Raw genomic sequence first — 26,948 nt, forward strand, 5'->3', positions numbered from 1 at the left:
GTGCCGTTTTTTTGAGGTAGTATATTACGTTGGCCAGCATAAGCGTGTTATCCCACCGGTTGTTGGCGCAGACCCGTTCGTAATTGACCAACCAGTCATAGACGTCAACGTTGTCAATCCCAGAAAACATGCCAGGGTCACGGGGCTGGGATAGGATGACCGCCGGTGGCGTCGACGGGGCCGCGGTTAAAGACGCCCCTTCGGATGACATGACGGCCAGGTTACGTCCGCTGCGGAGCTCCGTCTTGCGCAAGTGACTACCCCGCACCTCCACCAATAATGTTACATGAAGAAAGAAGCGTACTAGTATTTACAGATGGGTTTTAATGGCTGCGTAGAGAAGCGAAACCCAGAATTGTCTTTGTCGTCTCCCAGGGCACCAACCATGTCCTCTTCTTTCCACATTACATACTGTGACAATATATATTTTTCTTGCGCCCACCTCTTCTCTCTTCTCTGACGGCCTTCAGATCCCTAAGGGTACCATAATAAATGAATGAATGAATGAATGAATGAATAAATAAATAAATAAATAAATAAATAAATAAATAAATAAATAAATAAATAAATAAATAAATAAATCGTCAAGAATTGCTGGCAAAGTAACCTGGACAGCAGGCGCTTGAAGCTGTGACCAAGGGGCCAGCACTCGCATGGATGGTTGCTTTATGCGGGATCTAGTGATGGCACTCCGTCCGTTGTCACGCCACGCCGATTATTTGAATACGAATGAATGGCTAATTTCTAAACTGTGCAGCTATTCCTAAGAAAAAAAAACAAATTGAATGTCAAATACAAAATTATTGTCAATGCAAGCGTTCTCCTTGCAACGACGACATCATTTATGAAGAGGGCACGTGTGACGCTATTATTTTGCATTTTACTGAGAACTACCGCGCCATACAAGCCAGAATGGGGACCCAGTACGGCGCAGCAAGAGTGTCACCGACCGGGAAAAGTGGCACCGCATCCGGGTGCAGAGGCAAGCGACACGTTTTCTCCAAATAGACCATTACTGCACTGGTCGCAAGTTTATCAGGTGCATATGTGTATGCTCTAAATGTTTTTATGTAGGGAAAAGTCAGCAAACAGGAAATAAACCAGGAAAAAAAAACACGGGGACGAGATAAACAAATTAACAAGAATGTTGCTTAGCTATCAACCGATTTTATTTCGTAGAAACGACGTGCCCGCAGACCATACATAGCATGCGTGACAGCACTACAAGCCACTGCAAGGTAATCACCGTAACTACACGCTATAATGTTTGTCTAGAAACTGAAGCTTGCTACTTGTCGTGAACAAAGATGGCACCCTCACAGATCTGTCCGGAGCGAGTTCGTTGATATTATTGACCCTTTTCGGCGGCGCTCCCGTGGCCGCTGCCACGTTTGATCACGTGGTGACGCGGCCATTGCTTGCCTCAGCTGCCTCCGTTGCCTCCGTGTTTACAATGGAAGCGCGTGACGCCGGTGCGGTGCAGGAAACCTCCGTTCCGACGCATATCGTAGACGGTGACTGTGTGAACGACACGAAGCTTTGACCACAGCTTTAGAGCTCATGTAAGTGCTTTCAGAGCTCATTACGCCTTGTCCAAAGGGCGCGAGCAGCGTATACGGTGCTTGTACTAAAAGCGGGGCTAGAAATGTACGAATTCCAAGCTTTCCAAACTTTCCGCTTATGAATTAAATCAGGATCAGCGTGCTCATCGTTCTTTATTTGGCAAACATTTTGCAGCAGCGGCTTGTCATATTTCTGCCTCAGTAAAGTTCCTCGGTGCGGTCACTATCTGATTGCTGATTTTCAGCCTAATCCCTCGCGGGTGTGCTCTGTTGCGATAGATTTGTTCTCGCTGCGAACAAGGCTTGGAATGTAAATGTTCTGTGCTTGCGGTAGCTTGTAGCAAAGACGTATTATCGCTAGGCCCTAGCTTACTCTGTGGACCGTCACGAAACGTTCAGCTTCAAACATTCAGGTCTTGTCGGTGTATTCGCCGTCACTCATGCTTCGGCACATTGATTCAAGTGTGCGCCCATTCACTTATTATTGATACGTTGGCGATAGGGTGGGTGTAAGTTCGCGAGCGAGTAGGGGCGTATGTGTGTAAATAATGGCATAATAAGTTTCTCGCACGTAAAGTGGCGCTATTTCCCTTTGTAACGAGCGGTACTCACTCTTAAGTGCCGACGTTCCGGCGTTGAAGTCCTTTCTTTGGAGGCTGGCGGATGAATTATCTTTTTTGATCCTCGAGCAAAGCCGTGCATCGCGAAGGCGGCAACACAGGTTGATTCCATTGCTTAATATGTGAATCTCTATTTCTGCAGCGAACTACCGCACACATCTTCCCTTTATCGTTACACATTTTTCAGCATGAATGGGGCAGAGTGCATTAGCGAACACCCAGTTTGCATTTCCGACAGCTGATCGCACAGTAGCAGGGCAGAAGCTGTAATAGATTCGTATTCGTGCGCATTCGCTGAGCCAACGTATGGCGCACCGCCGAAAGCGCCATCCTGTTCCTCTATAGCAAACTGCTCCGCGAAAAGTGTCAATATGCTTCTATTATCCACCTTTCCTGTTGCGTCTTTCCGAACGATTGAAACTTCGCTTAAGACTGGAGTGAATGGTTTACAATGTATCGGCAGGTTGCCGCCCGAGCCTCTAGGAACTAATTTGGCATGCTCACGCATCCTCTACGTAACAGACGTACCTGACTGCCCTGTGTACTCTTAGCCACAGGTGTGCGAACTCCCCCAAGAATCCATTTTTATATCTAAGCAGCTGCATATACTGTGAATGTACTCACAACCAGAAAGGCATCATCAGGAGCCCCGACAGGCCCGTGGTCAACTGTAGGTAACTCCAGTCGCGGATGTGGTACGCCAACAGCGGCAGCAGCAGCAGCGGAATCGTGTAGCCAATGCCGAAGCCCACGTTCATCATCATCCGGTACTGCGGGGGCATGATCTCCATCACTGCATAGAACGAGGTAGGCGATAAAAGGCCGGTGAACTCCCGGACACAATACTTTCGTGTATACTGTCACGTAGAAGTGACGGCGAAGAACACAGCAACGAAACTGCGACTGATGAAACTAAATCTCTATTGGGCGAACTTCTGCCCACAAAAGCAAGTGATACTGGAAGCACAACGATAGCGACAAGCACAGTCGGCAATCGGCAAAATCTGATTTGCGAGACAAGCGCGTCGGCTTTTATACATGAGTCATCGAGAGTTCCAGCGTAATCGCTGGTCATCTGGCGACTTGTGCCTGTCATGAGTCGGACGCCGGCGGTACACGAAAACGAAGTAGACGAAGTTCGCGGAGCGTTCGAAACCGCGCGAGCACTCGAGGCACGCGAACCGAGGTGTAATCCACGAGGGAGAAGCGACGAAACATTATTATCGACGTGGCTCTTGTACTGGAAGGTCGCTTCGTCAGCTATGCTCTGACGACGGGAGTGCGGAGAGCCCGGCCACGAAGCTCGTGACGCTGGCAAGGCCCAGGCGTGGCTGTAGACCTCGGAGACGTCCGGGCGAAGCTCCTGCGACCGGCTGCTGCTTCTCACGGTGGTTCTGGTCCTCTTCGCAAGAATCCCTCTTCCTCGACCGAGCCCGATCAACTGATAATCACCAGGACACCGGGTCGCCATGCAGATCGGCGAAAGGCGAAGAACGCTTCGTGAAGCCTAACCAGGCAATCGACACGTCAGCGGGGGCTACCGGGGCACCAGCCACGTATTCGGTCAGGTCGACGGAACCGCGAATCATCGGCACTTACGGCACCCACAACACTCCGGACGAATAAGACGTGGACCCAACGAGAAGAGCTGCAAACCGACGGTCCGTAAGAACCCACATTTCTGCATTGCGACGCAGTTAGGCTGAATTTAGGGTGGCCACACTTTGCTGAGAGTCAGGACTAGGACTGACTTAGAGACATTAAGACGGATTTAGGCTCCGAGACCGAGATAGTGCTTTTGGTAGTTTTGTATTTAGTCGGAGTTTTGTATTTAATATTGAGTGAACACTTTTGTTGAATTATGGTTTGAGTTTTATGTGCCTTATACTTTTCCCGTTCTTGTGCATATTAAATCCTTGTTTGCTGTGCTGCCAGTCGTATTTCTTCTCCATCGAGGGTAACGCCTACGTGCAACCCTCCTGCTCTCGAGTACAAGGTGACAGTGCCGAGCATTCATATGGCTTTGTAAGGTTTAATACACCCAGAAAGTGATCACTTCCGTAAGGGTTCTTTATGACGTTTCACTCTAGGTACGGCATGAGTGTACCTGATGCGATGCTTATTTATTTATTTATTTATTTATTTATTTATTTACAGTACCTACAGCGCCCTTGTGGGGCATTCGTGTAGGGGGGAATTATTAACATTCAATCGATGTCTATCGATGAGAATGTTTTATGTGCAACGCTATAGAATGTACGCTCTTTGTTGTTTAAGAGCCGTGCACCTATAAATAAAAGAATATTTTGTATTAGGCGGCCCCTCGCATCATAACGCATCATCTACGAGTATACAGGGTTCAGGAAGTTCATCAATAAAGTACTAAAATTAAGTATTTTGTGAAGTTGATAGCTGGGAGAGATGTAAATGGAAATAATAGTCACCACCTTATTGAACAGCAGCGCTCGGACAGCAACTGCTTCGAGGGACCTTCGTAGTTGTAATTGCTTGAAGGCAACACTTATATGTAGCCACACTGGCCGACGAGGCAACAGCATCGTCGCGATATTTCCAAAAATGGCATACTTTGTAAGAAAGTTTGTCGGTGTAGATTTTAGCTGTGTATCCTTACAAACGGCACTTTTGGACTTGGCTTATAAAGCAGTTCATTAATATCATCTAAATTGCGCAAATATTCTCTCACATCCCACTGCAATATTTGTGTGTCCATGTTGCAGAATATGTTTGTGATGTGTGTCTAACGTTGGAAATCTAACTTAACTTACAGAGCCCTTTTCGGGCCCTGTGAGGGGGGTTTTCTTTTCTTTTTTTTTTTGGAACGGTCGAGATATTGTCGCCGCTCTTTAGGCGCTGGCGGCGCCGTATGACTGGGAGTGATGTCCATCGCCTCTTGCGGGACGCTGGACAACCAGTCTTGCAAGTGGTGTGTTTGCCGGGGTAGCCTCGCCTCGAAAGACGTGATCTTGAAGCCCACCAGCCCAGACGTCGCTGGGCTCGCCTTAGCCTCTATGCTGCGCTGGCGGCAACCTGCGCTGGTAGTTCGTGGAAGGTAGGGCAGCCTTGGCTACTCCTACCGAGGGGGCGGGTGTGGTACCGCGCTCTCGCTGCGCGTGGCTGCCCCATGATGCACCACTTCAACGAAATATGTTTTCTGTCCAAATTATGGGGACAGAAGCTGACATGCCTCTCTGAAAGCTATATTCTCTTTAACCTTGATAGCAAAGATTTGCATTTATTTCTTCCAGGTTACACAAGATCGAGAGAAGGCCGGGTTCCCACCATCGCAGTTCACACAGTGGGGTGTGCCACTGCAGTCGCCTGCTGTGTGGTCGTGAACGCCACACTTCGGAAATGTGAGTTTACCACGGCAAATTTGGGAGTTATGGCCAAATTTCTGATACTCGAAGCAGCGCTGAGGATTTGGTATGTAAGGCCTGACTCAAATTTTAAAATAGCCTGTCTCAACAGATTCCGGCAGTACGAGCGATACAAAAGTCAGGATTAATGGCCCATACGCGCTCAATCCGCACGCCCGCTCCGCATGCATGCGGACTGGGGCGGAAGCCTGTCCGATCGTCTGGACGGGCGGACGCACTTTTCCATCCGCATGCCTGCTCGTCTCTCATTGGCTGGTACGAGGCGGACGGCGGAGGACGTCATCACGGCAAACATGGCGCTTGCTCGAAGCGAAGCGAAGCGGTGACGCGAGGCCTAGGCAACAGCCGCGGCAGAAACAGTCGATTTTTTCTCGTTCTTGTGATTTTTACTAGAGTTATCCAGCACCCACGGAGATAGTCATCGAAGGCAGCAAGCCGGTGTACCCTCCTAGGCCTCATCAGTGCGGGCGATCGCCGACAGAAACAGACGGAGCGGAGGAAGTGTGTTGTGTTTGCGCCAGCGTCGGAAGAAATATTTCAAGCCGTCAACTTCGTGATTTCTTGTGCCGTGCTTCGCGTGTGCATTGCAAACGAGAAGGCCATCACGTACCCGTGTATTCTGAGTATACGACACATGTTCAGGGCGGTGGCGAAGTTAAAAGTGTCCGATCGGCGTGCCACCCAGCGTACGCGACTTGTATGTGTTCTGTGTATGCAGTTTGTTGCCGCGAAGTGGTGAACGCCAGTCCTTTACAACCTTTAGAAGTGATTACAAGATCAGTAGCGATAAGATTTGTTGCTTCGGTATCGCTGTCATTCCTCGTGTGCTATACTGCGTGAGCCGTATTGCCACCTGCGATGCGCCGTGGTGACCGCCACGTTCGAGCTGTGTTGTTGCTGTTACGGAGTGTTCGCAAGATACCAATCGGGATATTCATGTGTCGCAGCTGTACTAGGCGTAAAAGTGCCCGTTTTAAGTGCGCGTTTTATACTCAGAAGTAGACTGTGCATATGTGTTTCCGATCGCATTTTCTTGTGTAGTACCCCGATAGAGAAGCCCTATCACACCGCTCTTTCAGCTTCGTACATGTGTCGTTTGTTTCAAAAGTTCTTACTGCACTTTTGAAGATGCTTCTATCGGTGAGGGTAATTTAGGGAACATCATAATAGTTACATACGTCAAGACATACTGCACTGTCCTGAAATGTGGACACGCCTGGGCACTAATGCCATGAATGCAAATTTCGGGCAGCCTTGAGTTTTTTTATTTTGTGGACAGTAGTGTCAATAGCAGGAATTTATACATTGCACGAAGTAGCTTTATATATGGGGGATACAAGTGTGTTGCATATACTAGATCCTAAACTGTCTGGGTTTCGCTGGTACCAGCTGTTTGTACAAACACCAGTGCCATGGCAGCAGGCTATATTGTGGATGAGAATCGCATATTTCATTTAGTTTTTAGAAGTTTGCCTTTGCTAATAGGTCACATGCATGTAAAGAGGAATAAGTCTGACTAACAAACTATAATCATAAGAATTTCATATGGGTATGTGTGCCTAAAGCAATATCTGAAGTCCCGTGCAAGCTGCGCAACAATCCTTAGAAAAAAAATTTACCCCCCTTCTTCTCATGTTCACGGAGTTCTTAACATTAGTAATATATTCAGAATTTCCGAGGTATGCCTTAATAATGAACAACTTTCCGGACCACAGTGACTTGGTGTGAAAAGTCGGTGTTGTTACAGAAACCCGTGCACATATAGAAAAAGACATGCTATGGTGCTGACCATAAGTTTCACTGGTGTATAGTGCGAAACGATACAGATGTGCAGGACATGACACAAGTGATAACTTCCACGAAATGGTTGACTGCAAATGCGAAAAAGTAACTTGGCTTTCTGAAGCGACGCTTGTATCTGGCCGACAGGGATACCAGGCTTCAAGCATACACTTTCCTTGTGCGTCCCTCCCTGGAATATGCATCAGTCTTTTGGCATCCCTACCAGATCACCCTTACCAATCTACCCGAAGCCGTCCAGAATAAAGCAGCGCGATTAATCATGTCATCCTACTCCCGATTTCAAAGAGTTTCATCTTTGAAGCAAACACTCCACATGCCGCCACTCGCAATGCGCAGAAAATTTGCTAGATTATGCTTTTTTCACACGCTTGCATAATGTGAGCCCATGCTTGCTGTTTCTTTCTGGCAGAATGATAATCCGTGTAATATTTGTGCCAAGACAGAAGAATGCATGTCTGAAGCATAAGTCACAGTGCAGAGCTAGCCAACAAAGACATTTTTCACAGATTTACAATGCTCCCCGACTGTTATTTTGACAGTGCCCATTGTCCCTGTGTAATACTTTGCCACATGAAAGAAGAATTTTGTAGGTATCAGCTGTTACGCATTGTGCAAAAAAAGTAGTCCTGTCTGTACTAAGCACATGGATTACTAATTATCAGAAACTTAGACGAATTGCATGGTGTGGAAAAGAGTGCCTTGACATTCTAAATGTTATGTAAATACGGCACCACAGCTCTTCTTTTGTGGTGATCAGGGGACACTCTTGTGTTAATATGTGATTTCAAGTTATTCAACCCTTTGTAACCCACTGGCAGCATATGTTGCTATAGTATTGTACCACAGCTCTTGTATACTAGTTGGAACTCTGTTTTACTATAGTAACATGCATGCTACTCAGAGTTTTGGGGACCCCACATAGACTTTTCTCAGGTTATTTAGCAGTGCTCCGCGGGCATGCTGTGTAATATAGTGAAAGAGTTTACGTCGATCGAGGAGGCTTGCCCGGGCAGTAACCGCCTATTGACAGCGTTGGTGCCGTGGCAGTATGAAACGAAACAACAAGGCACCGTTTCTTGATGCACCTCACAGCATAAGTACACATGCCTACAACCATCTAGAGTTGTATCTCAATACAAGAAATGTGAAAGAAATACCACAGTCAGTGAAGACATCACGAAGCAGATGTGCTTTCACAGATATTTAAATTTGACGGTAAGCATGTCGCCTCCATCGTTGGGAACTTCGTTTACAGAATGCTGCATTGTCAAATGGTGCGTAAAGAGCCAGGGAGACCATGGCTTGTCAAAAAAGTAAAATGAAGTATCTTTTATCACCCTTTTGCTGCCACAATGATCTCATAAAACAAGTGCATATATGGTGTGTATAAGGCCGAGCTTGCGTCATTGAGGTATGCGTCATTTGCAAGGCCGAATGACTGACAGCAGTGACAGGTTCTGCTCTCTTGGAAAGAACGGCCTAACCCAAGTGAATGACTGGCTCTCGCTCGTCACAGTCAAGTACAAAACGCGTCGCCGGGCACCGAACCTTTACTTTCCTTGGCACACGGGAAGAACGTACCACGAAACCAATTGCCCCCCCCCCCTCCCCCGCGCCTAATTAGCCGCGTTGTCGTGTCTGACAGCCTTGTCCGCTACTGGCAGCTGAGTGAGCGGGGGTCAAGTGTACGTGACCATCTACAACTGTGCATCGGAATGCGAGAGCCGTGAGCACTGAGCAGGGAAAGGGGTGGGCTGGTTGCACAGCCAGCGCTAGCAGTGAGAGGAAGCACAACTCCATTCTTTCTGGGGTCTTCTGCTTTCTCTTTCCCATTTTTGTTTTTCCTTTACTTTTATTGCCTTTATAACCGCAGTACGGAGCGTCACGGGCAGTCTGGGCTGTAACCACGCAGTGGTAGAACGGTGAGGCTCCGTACTACGTATGTACGTCCCGACAGTGTCCTCGGCTCTAACACCCAGCTAGGTGTAGAAGAGTTAGGGCCTGCCCTTTGCACTCTCTGTAAATACAGTTTGTTCAAGTTTTTACCACATTTCCTGTCTGATACTTCACCCCCGCCAATCTACATCATAGGGACCTCGTCCCTCAACACTACGGAGAAGAAACCTTACTGTGTGGGCGTTTTAAAAATGGTCTGGGTACTTGCTGATTAGTTGCTCGCATTAGGGGCGCTGGATGTACCTTTATGTGTAGATAAAAACAAAACGAAAAATTGTTCACATAGCCTCCTAGCACCCTTTACACATTGCAATATATTGCATGTTGCCTTCAACTTTTTTTCAATATTCACTCAGAATGAATACTCAGAATGAAATATTCAATCTTGGTATTAAGTATGATGCATGTGTAACTGTAATGAAGTGGTGTACTCATATTCTTGTCATCCGCGTTTCGAAATTTGAGACTAAATTGACATAGATGCCTGTGTTGTTGCAGATGGCCGAAAGCAGCCTTCAGGTATGTGTCGAAGTCACTGAGATTGCGTGAAAATACTGGATGCGACAGCAACATGGCAATGTACTACACGTAGTTCCATCTGCATCTCTGCGTTTAAGCAATGAAATGCAGATTTTACCATAGCAACCATGAGGAGGTATTGGAGATGCCAAGTACATGGGGACGCAGCTTTTGGCATCTAACGGTGGTATATAAATTTTAAAAAATTGTTGTGCAACCAACGTCGCTGACTTCCTTCTCGAAGTTGTGATACTTCACCACGGCGCTCCCCGCAACTCCTTACTTACCGGGGCCACTACTTTCTATCACAGATTGTCCAGGACATCTTGCACACCTGCGACCCGCCGTAGTTGCTCAGTGGCTATGGTGTTGGGCTGCTGAGCACGAGGTCACGGGATTGAATCCCGACCGCGGCAGCCGCATTTCGATGGGGGCGAAATGCAAAAACACCCATGTACTTAGATTTAGGTGCACGTTAAAGAACCCCAGGTGGTCCAAATTTCCAGAGTCCCCCACTACGGCGTGCCTCATAATCAGATCGTGGTTTTGGCACGTAAAACCCCATAATTCTTTTTGCACACCTGCGCTACAAAGCACAACTTTACAACGGCATATCATCCTCAGACCAACAGCCTCACAGAGTGGCTCGCTGTGTACGTCTCTACCGACCACTGTGACTGGGATGCCGCTCTGCCGTTCGTCACATTTGCCTACAATACGTCCTGCCATGACTCTGCTGGTTTTTCTCCATTTTTTCTCTGGCATAGACAAGACCCTATACTACCGTTTGACACGATCCTCCCAGCCGTTCTCGATACAACATCAGAATATGCCCATGATGCCATATCTAGAGCTACAGAGGTACGTGAGATTGCACACCTGCGTCTGACCACCTCCCGGGAAAAGCAACGACGCATATATGATACTTGTCACCGCGATGCCCCCTTTCACCCTGGTGACATCGTGCTTCTTTGTAAATCAGCATCCTGAGTTGGTAATTGTGAGAATCCGATTTCGCCCTATTCAGGCCCGTACCGTGTCTTGCGTCAAGTGACAGACGTGACCTACGAGATACAACCTCTCGATACGTACACACCGTGATCCTCCTCTGGTATCGTTCACGTCGCTCGACTGAAGCGATATATGTCACATGCTATATCGTCGCCGCGGGTATGTGCCCGGCCATGGAAACGACGCTGAAGTAGCGCGCGGGTAGAAAAACAGAGACGACAACGACGTTGCGTTTTGCTGCTCATATAAAGTACTTGTATACGTGCTGTACGCCTGCTTCCACGTCTCCTGCGAGGTCGTGACACTGGTGGAGGTGCTGGGTAGAATTGCCTCATGCTTAGCACCCCTTCGCGGAGCCATCCATCGAACGCGGAATCGCCTTCGCTCGTCGAAACTCCGGTTCACCGGTACAGCCGCCGCCTGCTAGGCCTGACGCCCGAGTTCAACCCCTTGCAGGATCCTGCCGGACCGCGTCTAAGTACTACCGCCATGGCCACTGCAACTCCATCGCAGGTGACGCTACAGCATCCTATGGTCCCAGAAAGTTTCCATGGTGACGCCATTGAAGATGTCCAAGATTGGCTGGACCAGTTCGAGCGTGTCGCCAGTCATAATGAATGGAGCTCCCGGCAAAAGCTGTCTTATGTCTATTTTGCTCTTCGAGACAGTGCGCGGACATGGTTTGTGAACCGGGAGAGGAGCCTGACCACATGGGATGCCTTCCGCACCCAGCTGCTAGACACATTCACTAGCAGCGACAGAAAAGACAATGCGCAGCGCCTTCTCGAATCTCGTGTTCAGAAGCCAAATGAGAGCGTTGCCATGTTTGCAGAAGATATGGCCCGCCTTTTCCACAGAGCAGATCCTGAGATGGCCGAAGAAAAGAAGTTGCGCTATCTCTTGCGGGGAGTGAAGGAGCAGCTGTTTGCCGGACTCGTGAGGAATCCACCGACGACAGTGGCCGAATTTACCAAGGAGGCTACCGCTATCGAACGGGCACTACAACAGCGGTACCGCCAATACGATCGCGCGAGCTCGCCAACAAATGCTTCACTGCTACCTGAGAGCGGCGGCACATCTCTGCGTGAAGTTATCCGAGAGATTGTGCGAGAGGAGATCCGGCAGCTCGGAATTGCTCCCATGGCACCAGCGGTGGCTTCTGTCGCTGATGTCGTCCGGGAGGAAGTTCGACAGGCCTTTTCTTCGCCCGACTGGCAAGCGGCGCCGCGACGATGCACATACGCGGAAGCTCTTTGTCGTCCACCTCCCGCCACTTCGATGCTGCTGACACCGTCGACCACTCCGACGCAGCCACCGCCGCCATCCCCGACGCCCTATCTTCGACAGTCACAGCCGCCGCCAGCAATGCCGTATCGCCGACAGCCGATCGCTGCGCCGCGGTCTTACGGAGAATTCCCTGCCGGCTATCCGCTACGAAAAACCGATTTGTGGCGCACCGCTGACCGCCGGCCGCTATGCTTTCATTGCGGTGAAGCAGGACATGTTTATCGAGCTTGCCACTACCGTGCAGCTGGGTTTCCCAGATTTCCCACCAACTATAGTTACCCTCGGTTTGACGCTCAACGTACTTGCGACGACAATCCTTCCAACTTTCGACCGGAAGGTTCAACGACGCCTCGATCGCGTTCCCCATCACCGGCTCGTTACACCCAACCAACCCGTCGCGATTTTCCTGACGCCTCTAGGGGCAGGTCTCCTAGCCCGCGCCGGGGAAACTAGAGGCAGCGACCTCCGGGGGTGAGGTTGCAAACCATCCAGCTTCCCAAGAACCCCCATCACCGACGATCGACGACTCTACGACTCCGACGATTCCAACCACACCACATGTAACAAACGCCGTCAGCGCCGATCTTGTCGTTAGCATTGACGGGCACCAAGTGGCTGCTCTCGTTGACACTGGTTCGCATTTTTCGATAATGAGTCTAAAGCTAGCCGACAGACTAAGAAAAGTGAAGACGCCGTGGACCGGGCCCAACATCAGAACTGCCGGGGGCCAGTTGATGACGCCGATTGGAAAATGCACAGCCAGAATCATAATCGCCGGTTCAGCCTTCGTTGCCACCCTCGTCATTCTCTTTGAGTGCTGTAAAGAACTTATTTTGGGAATGGATTTCTTGAGGGAGTACGGTGCAGTTATTAATGTCCGCGACCGCATGGTGACATTTGCTACGAGCTCCGAAGACGTCGACCCCGCGGATGACCAGCGACCGCGTTTACGTATCGCCGACGACGACGTCACGCTTCCGCCGCGAAGTTGTTCCCTCGTGCCTGTCATCTGCGATAACTTGCACACCGGGCCTGGCGTCGCTGAACACATCAACGCACTAGTACTGAGTCAGGGCGTTTCCGTCGCCAGGGCCGTCATTAATGTACTCGACGGACATGCTGAACTCCTGCTGACGAATTTTAGCAGGGAACGTCGACAGATTGTTAAAGGCACTGCTGTTGCTTACTTCGACGAAATTGCCCCAATACAAGACTGCCTCTCAGTGCAGCACGCGGCGTCCACCGCGCCTATGCCTGCACCTGTGGTTGATGTCAGTCGAACTTTATCGCCCATCGAACGCACCAGCCTTCTTGAGCTCATCAATGAGTTCAAAAGCTGCTTCGCATCAACGTCAAGAGTTAGCCAGACGCCGCTCACCAAGCACCGTATTATCACCGAAGACGACGCAAGACCCATCCGGCAGAATCCTTATCGTGTAGCACCAAAAGAGCGGGAGGCAATCCAAAAACAAGTGAAGACGATGCTTGAGGACGGAGTTATTCGGCCATCTAAGAGTCCGTGGGCATCGCCTGTCGTGTTGGTGAAAAAGAAGGACGGTAGTCTGCGCTTCTGCGTCGACTATCGAAAACTCAACCAGATCACAAAGAAAGACGTTTATCCGCTACCGCGTATCGATGATTCACTGGACCGGCTACGAAATGCACGTTACTTTTCGTCGATGGACTTGAAAAGTGGCTACTGGCAAATCGAAGTTGATGAGAGAGACCGTGAAAAGACCGCTTTTGTGACACCCGATGGACTTTATGAATTTCAGGTGCTTCCCTTCGGTTTGTGTTCTGCGCCAGCAACGTTTCAACGACTCATGGACACGGTACTCTCAGGCCTCAAATGGCAAACCTGCCTAGTGTACCTCGACGACGTGATTGTTTTCTCCGCCACGTTCGACGAACACTTACGGAGACTGAAGACGGTCTTTGAGGCAATACGCTCAGCAGGCCTAACTTTGAAACCGGAAAAGTGCCATTTTGGTTTTGAGGAACTTCAATTCCTCGGTCACGTGGTTAGTCATGAAGGTGTTCGACCTGACGCTGATAAAATCGCTGCCGTCGCTAATTTCCCGACGCCATCTGATAAAAAGGCCGTGCGACGTTTTCTGGGCCTTTGCGCCTACTACCGACGGTTTATTGCGGACTTTTCGCGCATCGCGTGTCCATTAACACATCTCACCCGCGAAGATGTCCCCTTCGTGTGGGGCGAAGAGCAGCAACGGGCATTTGACGAGCTACGGCAGCGGCTGCAGACGCCTCCTGTGCTCGCACACTTTGACGAAGACGCCCCGACGATTCTTCATACCGATGCTAGCAATGTCGGCCTTGGCGCAGTGCTTCTTCAGCTGCAGGACGGCACCGAGAGAGTGCTTGCGTACGCCAGCAGGACCCTATCCAGAACGGAGACTAACTACTCCACTACAGAAAAAGAGTGCCTCGCGGTAGTCTGGGCCATCCTCAAATTTCGCCCATATCTATACGGTCGCTGTTTCACCGTCGTCAGTGATCACCATGCACTTTGCTGGCTGACTAATTTAAAAGATCCAGCTGGTCGGCTAGCACGATGGAGCCTTCGGCTCCAGGAGTTCGACTTCACTGTTGTCTACAAATCGGGGAAGCGGCACGCCGACGCCGACTGCCTGTCTCGGTCGCCTGTTGAGACTGCATTGCACGACGATGACGACGCGGCTTTTCTAGGCATGGTAGACGCTGTCGCCGTGTCACGCCTGCAACGCGAGGACGCAGAACTGGTTCCTCTTATTGATTACTTAGAGGGAAAAACAAGCTGCGTGCCGAGGTTATTCGCCAGAGCGCTGCCTTCATTTTGCTTGCGTCACGACGTTCTCTACAAAAAGAACTTTTCACCCAGTGGCAGCAGCTACCTACTTGTCGTTCCCGCATCTCTACGAAACGAAGTCCTACACGCCTGTCACAACGAGCCGACCGCTGGTCACTTGGGCTACTCCCGCACATTATCCAGAATTAGGCTAAAGTATTACTGGCCAAGACTTGCGCCGGTCGTGAAACGTTATGTCCAGACATGCGTGGATTGCCAGCGCCGCAAAACCCCACCCGTCAAGCCTGCTGGACTGCTGCATTCTGTTCAGATACCACAAGTGCCGTTCGCACAAGTTGGCATGGACCTTTTAGGTCCATTTCCAGTGTCTTCTGCCGGCAATAGATGGATAATCGTCGTCACTGATTATCTTACCCGATACGCCGAAACAGGTGCTCTCCAGCGGGGAACAGCAGCCGAAGCAGCACGATTTTTCATCGAAGCCGTCGTCCTAAGGCATGGCGCTCCCGCAGTGGTCATTACCGACAGAGGTTCTGCTTTCACGGCCGCGCTTCTGGATACCGTGTTGCGATTAAGTGGTACAACTCACCGCAAGACAACCGCTTATCACCCCCAAACCAATGGGCTGACAGAACGTTTGAATAAGACTCTGGCAGACATGATGAGTACGTACATCGACGTCGACCACAAGAACTGGGACGAGATTTTACCATACGTTACATTTGCGTACAACACGGCTCGCCAGGAGACAACACGCGTGACACCTTTCAGCCTCGTCTATGGCCGGGAAGTAACAACACTGTTGGACGCGATGCTGCCACACGAGTGTGGTGATCACGAGACTGGTGCCGAGGAGTTTACGCAACGCGCCGAGGAAGCAAGGCAGCTTGCACGCTTGCGCATCCAAGCGCAACAGAACTACGATGCCAGACACTACAATCTTCGACACAGACCCGTCACGTACAACGTCGGCGACCAGGTGTGGGTTTGGACTCCTATTCGTCGGCGGGGGCTATCTGAGAAGCTCCTGCGAAGATACTTCGGGCCGTACACAGTTCTACGCCGCATCAGTGACGTGAATTATGAAGTTGTGCCCGACAGTCCTTCCTGCTCCAAACGCCGGCAGCATCTGCCCGAGGTTGTGCACGTGCTTCGTATGAAGCCATATTTTGCATCATGACCTCACTTTTGCACCGTCACTGCACTTTCTTGGACGCTTGGCGCATCGGGACGATGCTTCTTTCAAAGGAGGGGCAAATGCCACATGCTATATCGTCGCCGCGGGTATGTGCCCGGCCATGGAAACGACGCTGAAGTAGCGCGCGGGTAGAAAAACAGAGACGACAACGACATTGCGTTTTGCTGCTCATATAAAGTACTTGTATACGTGCTGTACGCCTGCTTCCACGTCTCCTGCGAGGTCGTGACAATATCACTCGAACCTACCAAGCACCGCGACAGCGCCTTCGCCGCCGGGGATCATGCTATGAGGCACTACAGTAGCAAATGATGATGACAGGACTAACGAAGACGACGATTGCCGTTATTTGCACGCACAGGCTTCATCTTGTATGCCTGTCTTCTGCCCATTGTATATATCTTGTAAATATATTGTCAAGCGTCTTTTCTCCCTGTAACAGTATATGTATATACATATTTGACGTGCAGCACAAAGAGCTGGTGTGACCAAAAAATGTACACCTGAGTGTTATGTTCCTTTTAATGGTGTCTAAGTTTAGTTAAAACAGTTTTGAATTTACAGATTTCTTCACATTTTTGTAGCTAAGAACCACAGTTAAAACCACAGAAGACTACCTGCATTCTGACTGGGAGGTTACAACACAATATTTGTGTTGTGTCCCTCCTGTCCATCGATGCGGTCTTACACTATAAATGTAAGATGTCACACCAGCATAGCTGAGCATCAACCCTTACATTTCAAAGGCTTTTTCGAATCCTGGGTAGTTATGCTTATAAGCATATTCTGACAGCAAATGTGCACCACCTTTATTTCACAGTGATGGAAAGGGATGTTTTTTCATAGCCAAGCTGTTCATAGCCAAGCTGTTCTAACATGCCTGCAGGAATACAGCAGTGCCTGGTGGCACTGTATAGTTCAGGCGTCATAATGAATAAGTAGTAAATAAAGCACATGATAATAAGGGGAGCTATATTTAGGAGGATTAGATTATCTAAGGCACATACAAAGTTGCTTTCAGCTTACTCAGCTTTGATTTGTTAGTCTATTTTACTCACGTAATCCATACCTGTTTGATTATACATTACATACTATACAGCTATCGCTAGTGGGTGAGTATAAATATTCTGGGGTTTATTTTTCGTCCGACCTAACTTAGACTAAGCAGGATGAATATGTAACAACGGCAGCTTGCAAAATGCCGCATTTTGTCAAATGCAACTTCCAGGACAGCAGCTCCCAAAATTGGAGAACTACTTCAATTTAGTAATGTAAGATCGATATTGCAGTATGCCTATCCAGTCTGGGACCCACAAACTAAAGTCCTTTCTGATATGCTTAAACTCGTACAAAACCACGCAGCTCGATTTGTTTCTACTAATTATAACTTTACTTCTAGGTGTCACTACCCCTATGGATGGGCTGGGAATGGAATTATTAAGCAGGCACAGAAAAAAAAGCGATTAGAAATGCTTTCCAAATTTTATTGGGGCATGGTTAAAGTCGGCAGGAAACATACCTTTTGCTCCCTCACTTTACATCTCAAAGAGGTAATCATCAATGAAAAATAAGGGAAATTAATTTTAGAATGAATGTCTTTAATGGCTCATTTTTTCCATACACCATAAGTCAGTGGAATCAACTGCCAGAACAAATTACTGAATGCCGAACTGAAGTGGCTTTACGAGCTTTGTTGTTAGATGTATAACAGTGTGCGTGGTTATTTCTGTTTTCACCCGCCGTGGTGGATCAGTCAGCTAAGGCATTGCGCAGCTGAGCACGAGATCGCGGGATCGAATCCTGGCCGTGGCGGTCGCATTTCGATAGAGGCGCAAAGCAAAAACGCCCGTGTGCTTGCGTTGTAATGCCCGTTAAAGAACCCCAGGTGGCCAAAATTAATCCAGAGCCCTCCACTACGGCGTGCCTCATAATCAGAACTGGTTTTGGCGCATAAAACCGCAGAAAGAAAGAAAAAACAAAAGAAAGTTATTCTTGTTGGTGTGTAATAGCGCATGCAGTAGTTTGTTTGCTTCATGCCGGCCTCGTGCAAATACTATGTATTCTTCCCCCAGCAATAATGTCTTCAGGCGGTGCAGGTATTAAAAAAAAGTGTGGAACCCAAAGAACCATCTGTTGGTTTGTTATGAAAATAAAAAATGGCAACAATTGTTTCCTCACTTTTTTGAGCTGTCCTGTCTTGTGCCATATGACCCTTCACTACATTGTCATGCAGCCAATAATTAAGAAAGACAAACAAAACCCACTTACTACATTAACCTTTTCACACAACGTGAGGTCACTGCACTTACTGCGAAGCTTAGTCACTTGATAATCTAGCTTTGCTTTCGGATGGAAAACAGGTACTGGCCAGCTGTCTGTTATGCTATGGATTTTTTTCATTTTCTTAAAATATGGCTGTGAATGAGCTAGCTAGGTTGTTACTACATAACATGCAGCCCATGCCCAACTCACTCAAATAACCTGAGTATAGCTTGCAATAGTTCAATGATCATGTGCATCCTATGCAAGCTTATTTTTTTTGATATAGTGTAAAATAATAAAAATAGAACACCCATGCATGATGCTGACAGCATCAAACGGTGTCAAGTCGATCATGCTTGTTTGATGCCATGGCTGAGAGAGGGAGCATGCCTGTCATGGTACTGCTTAATCTTTGTGCACTTTTCATGTGCGCACTCTTAAAATTGGCAGAGTAAAAAAAAAAGCATGAACAAGCAAATGCAAGCATATGAGCAAGCTGTACTCGGAGCCTCACGCGAGCTCATTGGTAAAGAGGGGTGTCTTGTCGACCTACGCAGCTGTATTCCGCGACGGTCGTGCGTGTGTTCCGTGTCCTTGCGAACTGTCACTAGCACTACAAAAACTGCGGCAACGCGGCGAACACGGGGATTTCGGTAGAATCGCTCGGCGATACTATCGCTTTCGCGTAACGTAGAGCGCGGCACGTTGGATGATTCGAGAGGTTTTGCTCAATACGAAGGCAGCGTGCACTGAAAGTGATAGTGCGAGAATACGTCCCATGTTGCGACATGATGCGATTGCAAATACATATTTAAAAGGTGGCGCAGATAGGATGATTGTGCGGTGTTTCGAACAACGATGACGGCGCCAATGCAACACATGCGGATGCAGAACAGAATGTACAGCCTAAAGTCGCATTTTCACTGTGACGCGGAAACTTGAAGTCGCATCTGCAAAAATATGCCAGTGTCGTCTGCTGTCAAAGGTAGTTGCCAACCTTGAACACTTTGCTCCGCCGAATGGTTGCCAGCTGTCAACAGACCGCGTGGTCCAATCGGAGTGCGCGTGCAATCCGCTCGTGCGGATGCAGCGAACGACGACTTTCTCGACACGATCCGCCTTTTGGCCTTCCGCCCTCGTCCGCAAGAGGGCGGAGGCGTGCGGAGCGGGCGTGCGGATTGAGCGCGTATGGGCCATAAGTGCTTTGTAGCAATTTCCTTGTTGTCGCGTCTTATTTTGATTTGCTGCACATTTGTTACAATTCGCTCTCTTCATCCTTCCAACAGTTCTGTCTCAGTAAGGTCCATGAGGTCTTCGTCAGAAATGACGCCTCGGACGGAATTCATTGAGTGGCATGGGCATACGGTTTTGGGGAAGTCGCCGAAATTCACCAGGGGCGGAATTTGCTAAGCGAACTTACGAACAAATTTTAGCGTAAGAAAAATCTTATGGAAAAAGCGTATCCAAAACCTAAAACTGGGGTGCTATGCAGGATGTGCCGAGTTTGGCGAAACTCGGGATCTTCCCGAGCTCTGGCGACGCCCCAAGATGAAAGAACTAATAGTAACAAGGCAAAGTTTGTCCGTCGGCACGCCTCCCGTTTCATTGGTTTATCTAGATTCACTCTGGGTGGCTATCATCTCTTGGTCGTTGCCATATGGGCGGTCGACAAACTGCGGCTCACGTGATCATACGGTCGGTGCATGGTCGTGTCTTCTTTCACTTGGTTGTCGTTCCACCGAGTGCATTACAGGCACAATCAAGTTATAAAATAAATGCATTTAGTACAATAATATTAGTCAGTTTAAACTGGCTTATAAGCATTTTAAAGTTTACAAGATCTACACTGAATGTGTATTAGGCTAATTTGTAGATTTTAATTTAATTTGTAATTTGTAATTTGAAGAATTTGTAGTTTCGCGTTATACTCCTCCTTTTTTTCCTCTTGATTGGATTGGCGCGGCTCAATACGTGCTTGCGCTAGCATTCCCGAGCACAGATTCGTGTGCGCTTGGTTTCCGCACTAACCTTTCAACAGATCGCTCGCAGCTCCTTCTCTTTCCTCTGGATTGAATTGGTGTGGCTAGCTGCGTGCTTGCGCTCCCATTTCCGAGCACAGATTGGTGTGCGGCTGGTTTTCGCACTGGTCTTTCAACAGATGTATCGTTGCTCGCGCTAAAATAAGGCTGTGAGACGAAGTGAGCGTCGGCTAGCAAAGAAGTGGTTTGCCGCACGCTTAGCGTGTAAGCACGTAGTAATGACGTAAATCAATGGGTCAGAAAACTACGCTTTATTTTCTTTTATTTTGTGATGCACCTTCATACTGGCTAGCGCCGTGCGATGGCTTCTAACAACCGCAAAAAGAGTCTTCAAAGTGGGTATCCCGAGCGGTCCATGGCTTCTAACAAACGCAAGAAAGTGCCTTTGCAGCGTACGTGGCCGTTGACTGCCATCACATCCATCCCAGGTGGGACTGCAGCATCGGTGAAGTTACCCTGTACCCACCGCTGACGAGGTGGCGCTTCACTTTTTGACAATAACATTGTATTTTTATTTTTTTGCGTGTGAACACCCGTGATGGGGTCAACAAAGTCCACGCTGTGGTTTACTGTCTCCCAATGCACATTGAGGCACAGCCCCGTTATCATCTACTAAATTTGGGATACAGTTGTATGCGGACAATTCGGTACTATCAATAATGGTCCCGGTTGAACATTGGCTGCAATAATGGCGCCTAGCGTAGCCGCCTTTCGTCAGTCGACCTTGAAAAGTCGCAGCACCCCTCTGGTCGCGCAGACCATGCCGAAGATCCATGGGCCACCATCTTTAACACCGCCGTAATTTTGGCGGCTCGGTGAAACGTTGTCGCCCGTCATTAGGCGGCCTCGACTGTACTTTTGCTCGCCGCGAAGAAGGCACTCGTCAATTTGCGCTATCTTCCCGGGTCCACCGAGTGGAGGTCGCGCCAGCAGTTCGTCCCTCGGGACCTCACGGAGGTATTTCCTGCAGTGGGCGATGATGTGCTCGGACAGAGGAAACAAGTCACCGGTCATCTCCTCCAACAGCCATATGTATATACGCTTTTGCTCACGCAGTACGTGAGCGAAATTATTTGCCGCCTGGAGGGGTGGTCGTTCGGATGGCCGAGGCGGAACGCGTTGGCGAAGTAACTTCTTTCGCCTCTCTGCCCGTGCAGTGCAGCGGTACCGTATAACTGCGAAAACTGCTTTCGGCACCTGTTACACCAGAGGGCAGCCCGTCGTCCATTCTGAGTCTTCCTATATAATGAGACCACTTCTCCTTCACAGGTTGGTTAGTCCGGGTTGAACCCCAGGTGCTCGCAGGTGCCCCAGTACTTCAATGACGACACCGGAACTGTCCTGGCGCGGGGGTGCGGTGGAAGAACAGCGCTTGAAGCGGGAGCGAGTCGAAGCGATCGCACGAACTATTCCTCCACAGTCTAGTCACACCAATCTGTGCTGGGAAAGCATAATTTGCCCGCCACGCTGTCTCCGCAGACGAGGGCCTTCGCCTAACTCGTCACACAGCCCGCGCACTCAAGTTTTGGAAAGGCAAAAATGACGCTGAAACTCTACGTCGGACATGTAAGTGAACGGGTCCAGACGGTCATATTGACGCTTGCTGCCGATGTATGCGATGGCACATGCTGCTGCTGCCGCCACCATGTTCCCGAGTTCAACTCCAGGGGGGCTTCGTGATGTACGAGTTTGGCACGAGTTCGCGTGTCAGTCAAAACCATAGGTCACGCCCCGTGAGAGGCATGTAACTCTTGTGCGCGCGCCCACCACGGTTGGCCCACGCCCAACTTATTTTCCCGCAATAGCTACGTGGTGCGGAACTGAGAGGCATCAACAATCTTAACCGCCGATGGAAAATACGCACATCACACTGTCATCGGTGATGTACTGAGAACCACTATCAAAACAAAGCGGCGACTTTCGCTGCCTTATGCATCTATCTTCTTAGGTAGTGATGGCCCCACAACACGGTTCATTGTCTGCATTGTAGCGACGTAGAGCACAGCAAATAATTATCGGCATGACACTGTAGCTGCTTGCACGGCGTAGATGTGCCGTGGTGGATGACAATGCTGAGCAGTGCGTAGTGTTTTCCAACGTCAAGGTATCGCAACTGTTGTTTGAGATGGCTGCTCTGTCATCGGTGATGTATCGGACCCGCAGTGTCGCAAACACGGTCAGCGTCGAGAAACGCTCGCTTTTTTAAACCCAGTGCGATGACATTTCTTCATTACAAGCACGGCACACTAAACAGTTGCAACCCCTTCCTGCGTTCGAAGTCTAATTCCCTAACTGCACACAGGAGCCATCACCCGCCAAAATGCGATTGCTGCGCTGTCGTTACTATATCCATCTGCGATCGCTGTTAGCTCAGCAGCAAAGGCAATCGGCAAGCACATGGGAGAGAACAACACATTCAAATTCTGCGCACATGCGCACGGAGCACCTTCACTGGGCAAGCGATGACAAGCGATGAATTGTGTCGCTGGGCAGCGCGCTCTTCTTTGCAATGCATCGCGGAGGCTTCGCGCACGCAGATAAACGGGCGCATTTTCACTGTGCTCCGTCACTACGGACCCTAGAATACCGGACAGCCGTTTTCCAGTGACAGCCGTTGCTCCCGTCTCTATGGCTAGAGTGTCGTTTCAGTTGGTAAAGCGGCGGCCTTAATAGCCGCTTCAGTGAAGCATCTGCGGTGAACAATCCATGCCGCAGCGCTGCGTTGCCATTCCCCTAATAGATAGGGAATTGAAAGATCATTGCCATAACTGACTTTATGAAGGATTAAAGCCCCTCAATGAAGAAAAGTAGCGCCATCTCCTCTCTCCTCCTCCTGCGCCGGCGTTCCCTCTCTCTTCTGTCGACCGTGGCTCCCCCTACGCGGTGCCGAACTAGCAGACGCTCTCCGAATGAAACGCTGTGGCTACGTGTCGCTCGCGCTCTTGAACTCGTATTTTGATCGGAATTTTTCGCGTTATGTTATGACTGGCTGCCGAAACAACGAGAGGACGCATAAATGCCAAATGCCGTTGCGCTTAGATGGATGTACTATTAGTGGTGATACAGTGAGCCTAAAGCCTCTAAGTCGGGCTTTAACTGAGCCATGCTACGCGCGACCTCGCCGTTGGTTCATCGCCGCGTTTCAGTAGCTCTAGTCCCTCGTTGGCCAGCGGCTAACGTGCACAGCGGGCCTCTAACAATGACTACGCTTCGGGAGTGAATGATCCACCAGCTGTATATATGCAGTTGTCTTACAGGTTTCACTTACTAGTGAGCTACCGATCATTCGGCGGAAGCGGTCCGTCGATAATGAGGCTAGTGGCTTCGCTCGCTTGCAGGAAGCCTTACACTACTCCACACATTTTTACTTCTTTTTTTTGCGGACTTGAGTAGCGCGGAAGCGGTCATCTCACATATCGCCGCTTGCATGTGCTGCGCGCGGGTCCGAGAAATTCTACCGTGCGTATTGTATCTACTATCTTATCAAATGCAGAGCAGAAACGATGAGTTAACATACAGGTTTGTCCTGGCCACTGACAAAGCCACGCAGGAATGAGTTATCTCTATAATCAAGGGCGTTGCAATGTGGATAGCATTGCTGCCAGCAGACGGTAATGTCTTTGAAGTGCACGGTGTATTCTTCCGTTTGGCAGGCGGCTTCCTCGGCTTCAGCTGCTTCCGATGAACGAAGAGCGATGGAATGAATGGCTTGACGCTTCAATTTTTTTGTGCCACAGCTCTGCAGAATCACCGGCTCAATTTGATAATCCGTGAAGTGATCCTGCGCAAACGTGAAATCAGAAAACAAGGTCACCGTAAAACCTCGCTCCTTCAAGTATAAGGCGTAACACAACATTCCCGGCACAAGTTATTATCGCCGGGAAGTCTTGTATACGGTGTTTCTTTTTTAGCTCGCCGCCAGCACAGGTACTTATCTCTTGTTCTGCTACATATCGCCGGGAAATATTGTATACCGTTTTCCTTTTTCAGCTCGCCGCCAGCACAGGTCCTTATCTCTTGTTCTGCTACGCGATACACGACTAGAATACTGAGCACACTTTTCACGCGCAGCACTTTCTACCATTTTCGAGATAGTTATCGGTCCTCGAGGATCTAGGACGATAGCGACAAGTTTTAGCGACAAGAACATTGATCTTCGCCGACCACCGAGTTGAGTTTTTGCTGAAGGCGCAAAGTCGCCCTAACTAAATTGCCCTAATCGTCTTTCCGCAGGTAAGCGCCCATTTTTCCCTACGTACCGTCGCCGCTTCGTAACATACTGCGATACACTCAAAACGTGCCGTTCGCGTACATTCAGGCCACACAAACACAACGCCATGCATTGTATAACCGAGTCAACAAAAACCACGTGCGTTTGAGGACAAGATGAAATCCGGCCACGAAAGTTGCAAATGCAGCGCGAACATGCAGCGCGAACAGTGCGGCACTTAGGAGGGAGAAAAACTAACGAAGCCTCACACAGCAAGTGGCAGCATGTGAGATTACGGATCATTGAAGAATCGCTCGCTTACCTCACACAGCCGGGACCATTGTGTTGGGTTGAAATCAGCGCGGCTGATTCTTTGAAGCCAGACCTTCCTCTGCGCCGCGTCTCGCTTCGCTGATGGAATCCGGAAGAGTCGCTTGCCGTCTGTTTCGCGTGTTCTGCACCCGAATGCCGAGCAACACGGCATCGCGAACACTACGCCTTAAAAGCGCAAAGGAGACGCGATGCGTGGTGCCTCCATACACGGCTCGCAATGGTCTGGCACCGCGATGGCGGCGGGAGCAAAAAACAAGCAAGAAAAAAAGCGCGCGAGAGCACGTGACAGCATTCGGCCAATCGGAGGGCCGAGCGCCGAGAGAACGGGCAGGAGAGGAGGAAAGCGGCAATCTTCAAAAGATGTCGCTACTTTTTTTTATTGAGGGGCTTTATGAAGGATAGCACTGCAGCGCCCCTGGCGACTGCTCACCGTATGAACTCCCTCATGCGTTCGACCCTCTACAATGTATCCGCTTGTAAGCTTTCGCCTCACTGTCGCCACTCGCGGCAAAAAAGTGCAAAATTTATTATTTCGCTCGATCTCTGTCATCAAACATTCATAGCATTCCAAACGAAAAACCGTTACTCTAAGAAGTAAAATGTTCGTTATTTTATTTGTTGTATTTTAGAGTATTCGATTGAGGGAAAGTGTAGGTGCAAGAATGCACCGCATGTGCCCTGTTCGCGTTCGATGGAGGATAGAAAGATAATGCCCGAAAGAGGAGGCACGCCCTTGACCCGCCCGAGAAAGGCGTGGCTCGCGGCTCGCGGCAAGTATGCAGATAGACAGCGGTACAGTCACGATGTTGCTAAATGGTGATAATACGTTGATAACAATACGCGGCGCTGGCGCGTTTTGCTGCGCACTCTTCTGTGTTGAAGCACGGAAGCACTAGCTGTGCCGCGCAGGGTGCGCTCATGTTGTCATACGCGGCTTTATCTCGACATTTCTTTTTGCCTGCTGTTCTTGCACGTTCCTTGCTATCTCCGTTCACTGACTGCCATCGAGCAAACTCGGGTGAAACTCGTGCGAACGAGAAACTCGGCGCATCCTGCATAGCACCCCTGTTCGTAAGATCAGCAAGCTTGCGATGCCCGCCGCTGCAAAGACGAGCGCTGTAGTCGAAAAAAAAATGCGTATATGTAAGGGTAGCAGAATTGCGAACTTCAGTACTTCCGCCAATAATAAGCGCAAGTCGATTCACAAAACCTAAACAGCCGTCGCAGTTGACGACTTGAGAAGAAATTTCTACGATGGGGGTGTAGGGGAGCCTTACGAACATCATTATGGCTATCTGCGCCGCTCCAGAGGACGCAGGTAAGCGCTGTTGCGGCTGATTGGCCAGAGGCTACAACTGATAGCGAAGGGTGGCGCGTGCCTATATCTTTGTGGCGCACTCTGATTTGTCATCTCAAACTGCATTGAGCTGTTTCAGTGCATAATTGCCTAGAGCGTGCGCTGCTGTGAAAGGCAGTAACATTAATGCTGTGCGGCTAAATTCTGCCTAATGTCTGATAGCCGGCGTTTCCGTATGGGCGTAGTAGACTTAATTTTCATACTCGCCATGACACTGTATTAGGTGTTAGCAAATATACGTGTAGTGTCCGTCCCTGACAACCGTCAAGTTTGTCGCTGATGTGTTTTGAGCGCAATTCTATCGTATTTTTTTTTCTACTTCGAGCTTTCTCTTGCTCATAGGGCTGCGGATGATTATTTTTTCCATAGCTTTGAGGCTATAGTTCTCCAGAAAAGATGAACCAATGAAAAAATGCCTAAACGTTTCTAATTATCAAAACTTCTTGCTGTTGCATAATTCGCTGTCGTCTTTTGTGCTGTAAGCCTCAACCTTCTTTTATATAGCCCGTAGTTTGAATTCAGCACTAAGTCGAAGCGACGCAGTTTCTGTGCCCTCGTTTTTGTTCATGCTGTGGCCTGCGGTGTGA

The 26,948-nt window shown here is 49.2% G+C and overlaps 1 protein-coding gene across 4 annotated transcripts in view; it reads right to left on the reverse strand.

Moving 5' to 3' along the window:
- LOC119437562 (organic cation transporter protein-like) overlaps positions 1–26,948 on the reverse strand; it is a 271,629-nt gene that overhangs the window by 156,846 nt on the left and 87,835 nt on the right. For all 4 annotated transcript variants that reach the window (XM_049660703.1, XM_049660704.1, XM_049660702.1 and 1 more), the window contains exon 5: positions 2,807–2,975. In XM_049660703.1, the coding sequence (XP_049516660.1) occupies positions 2,807–2,975 (169 nt within the window). The remainder of the gene's footprint in view (positions 1–2,806; positions 2,976–26,948) is intronic.

This window comes from Dermacentor silvarum, chromosome 1 (assembly GCF_013339745.2).
Source record: "Dermacentor silvarum isolate Dsil-2018 chromosome 1, BIME_Dsil_1.4, whole genome shotgun sequence".
Lineage (NCBI taxonomy): Eukaryota > Metazoa > Arthropoda > Arachnida > Ixodida > Ixodidae > Dermacentor > Dermacentor silvarum.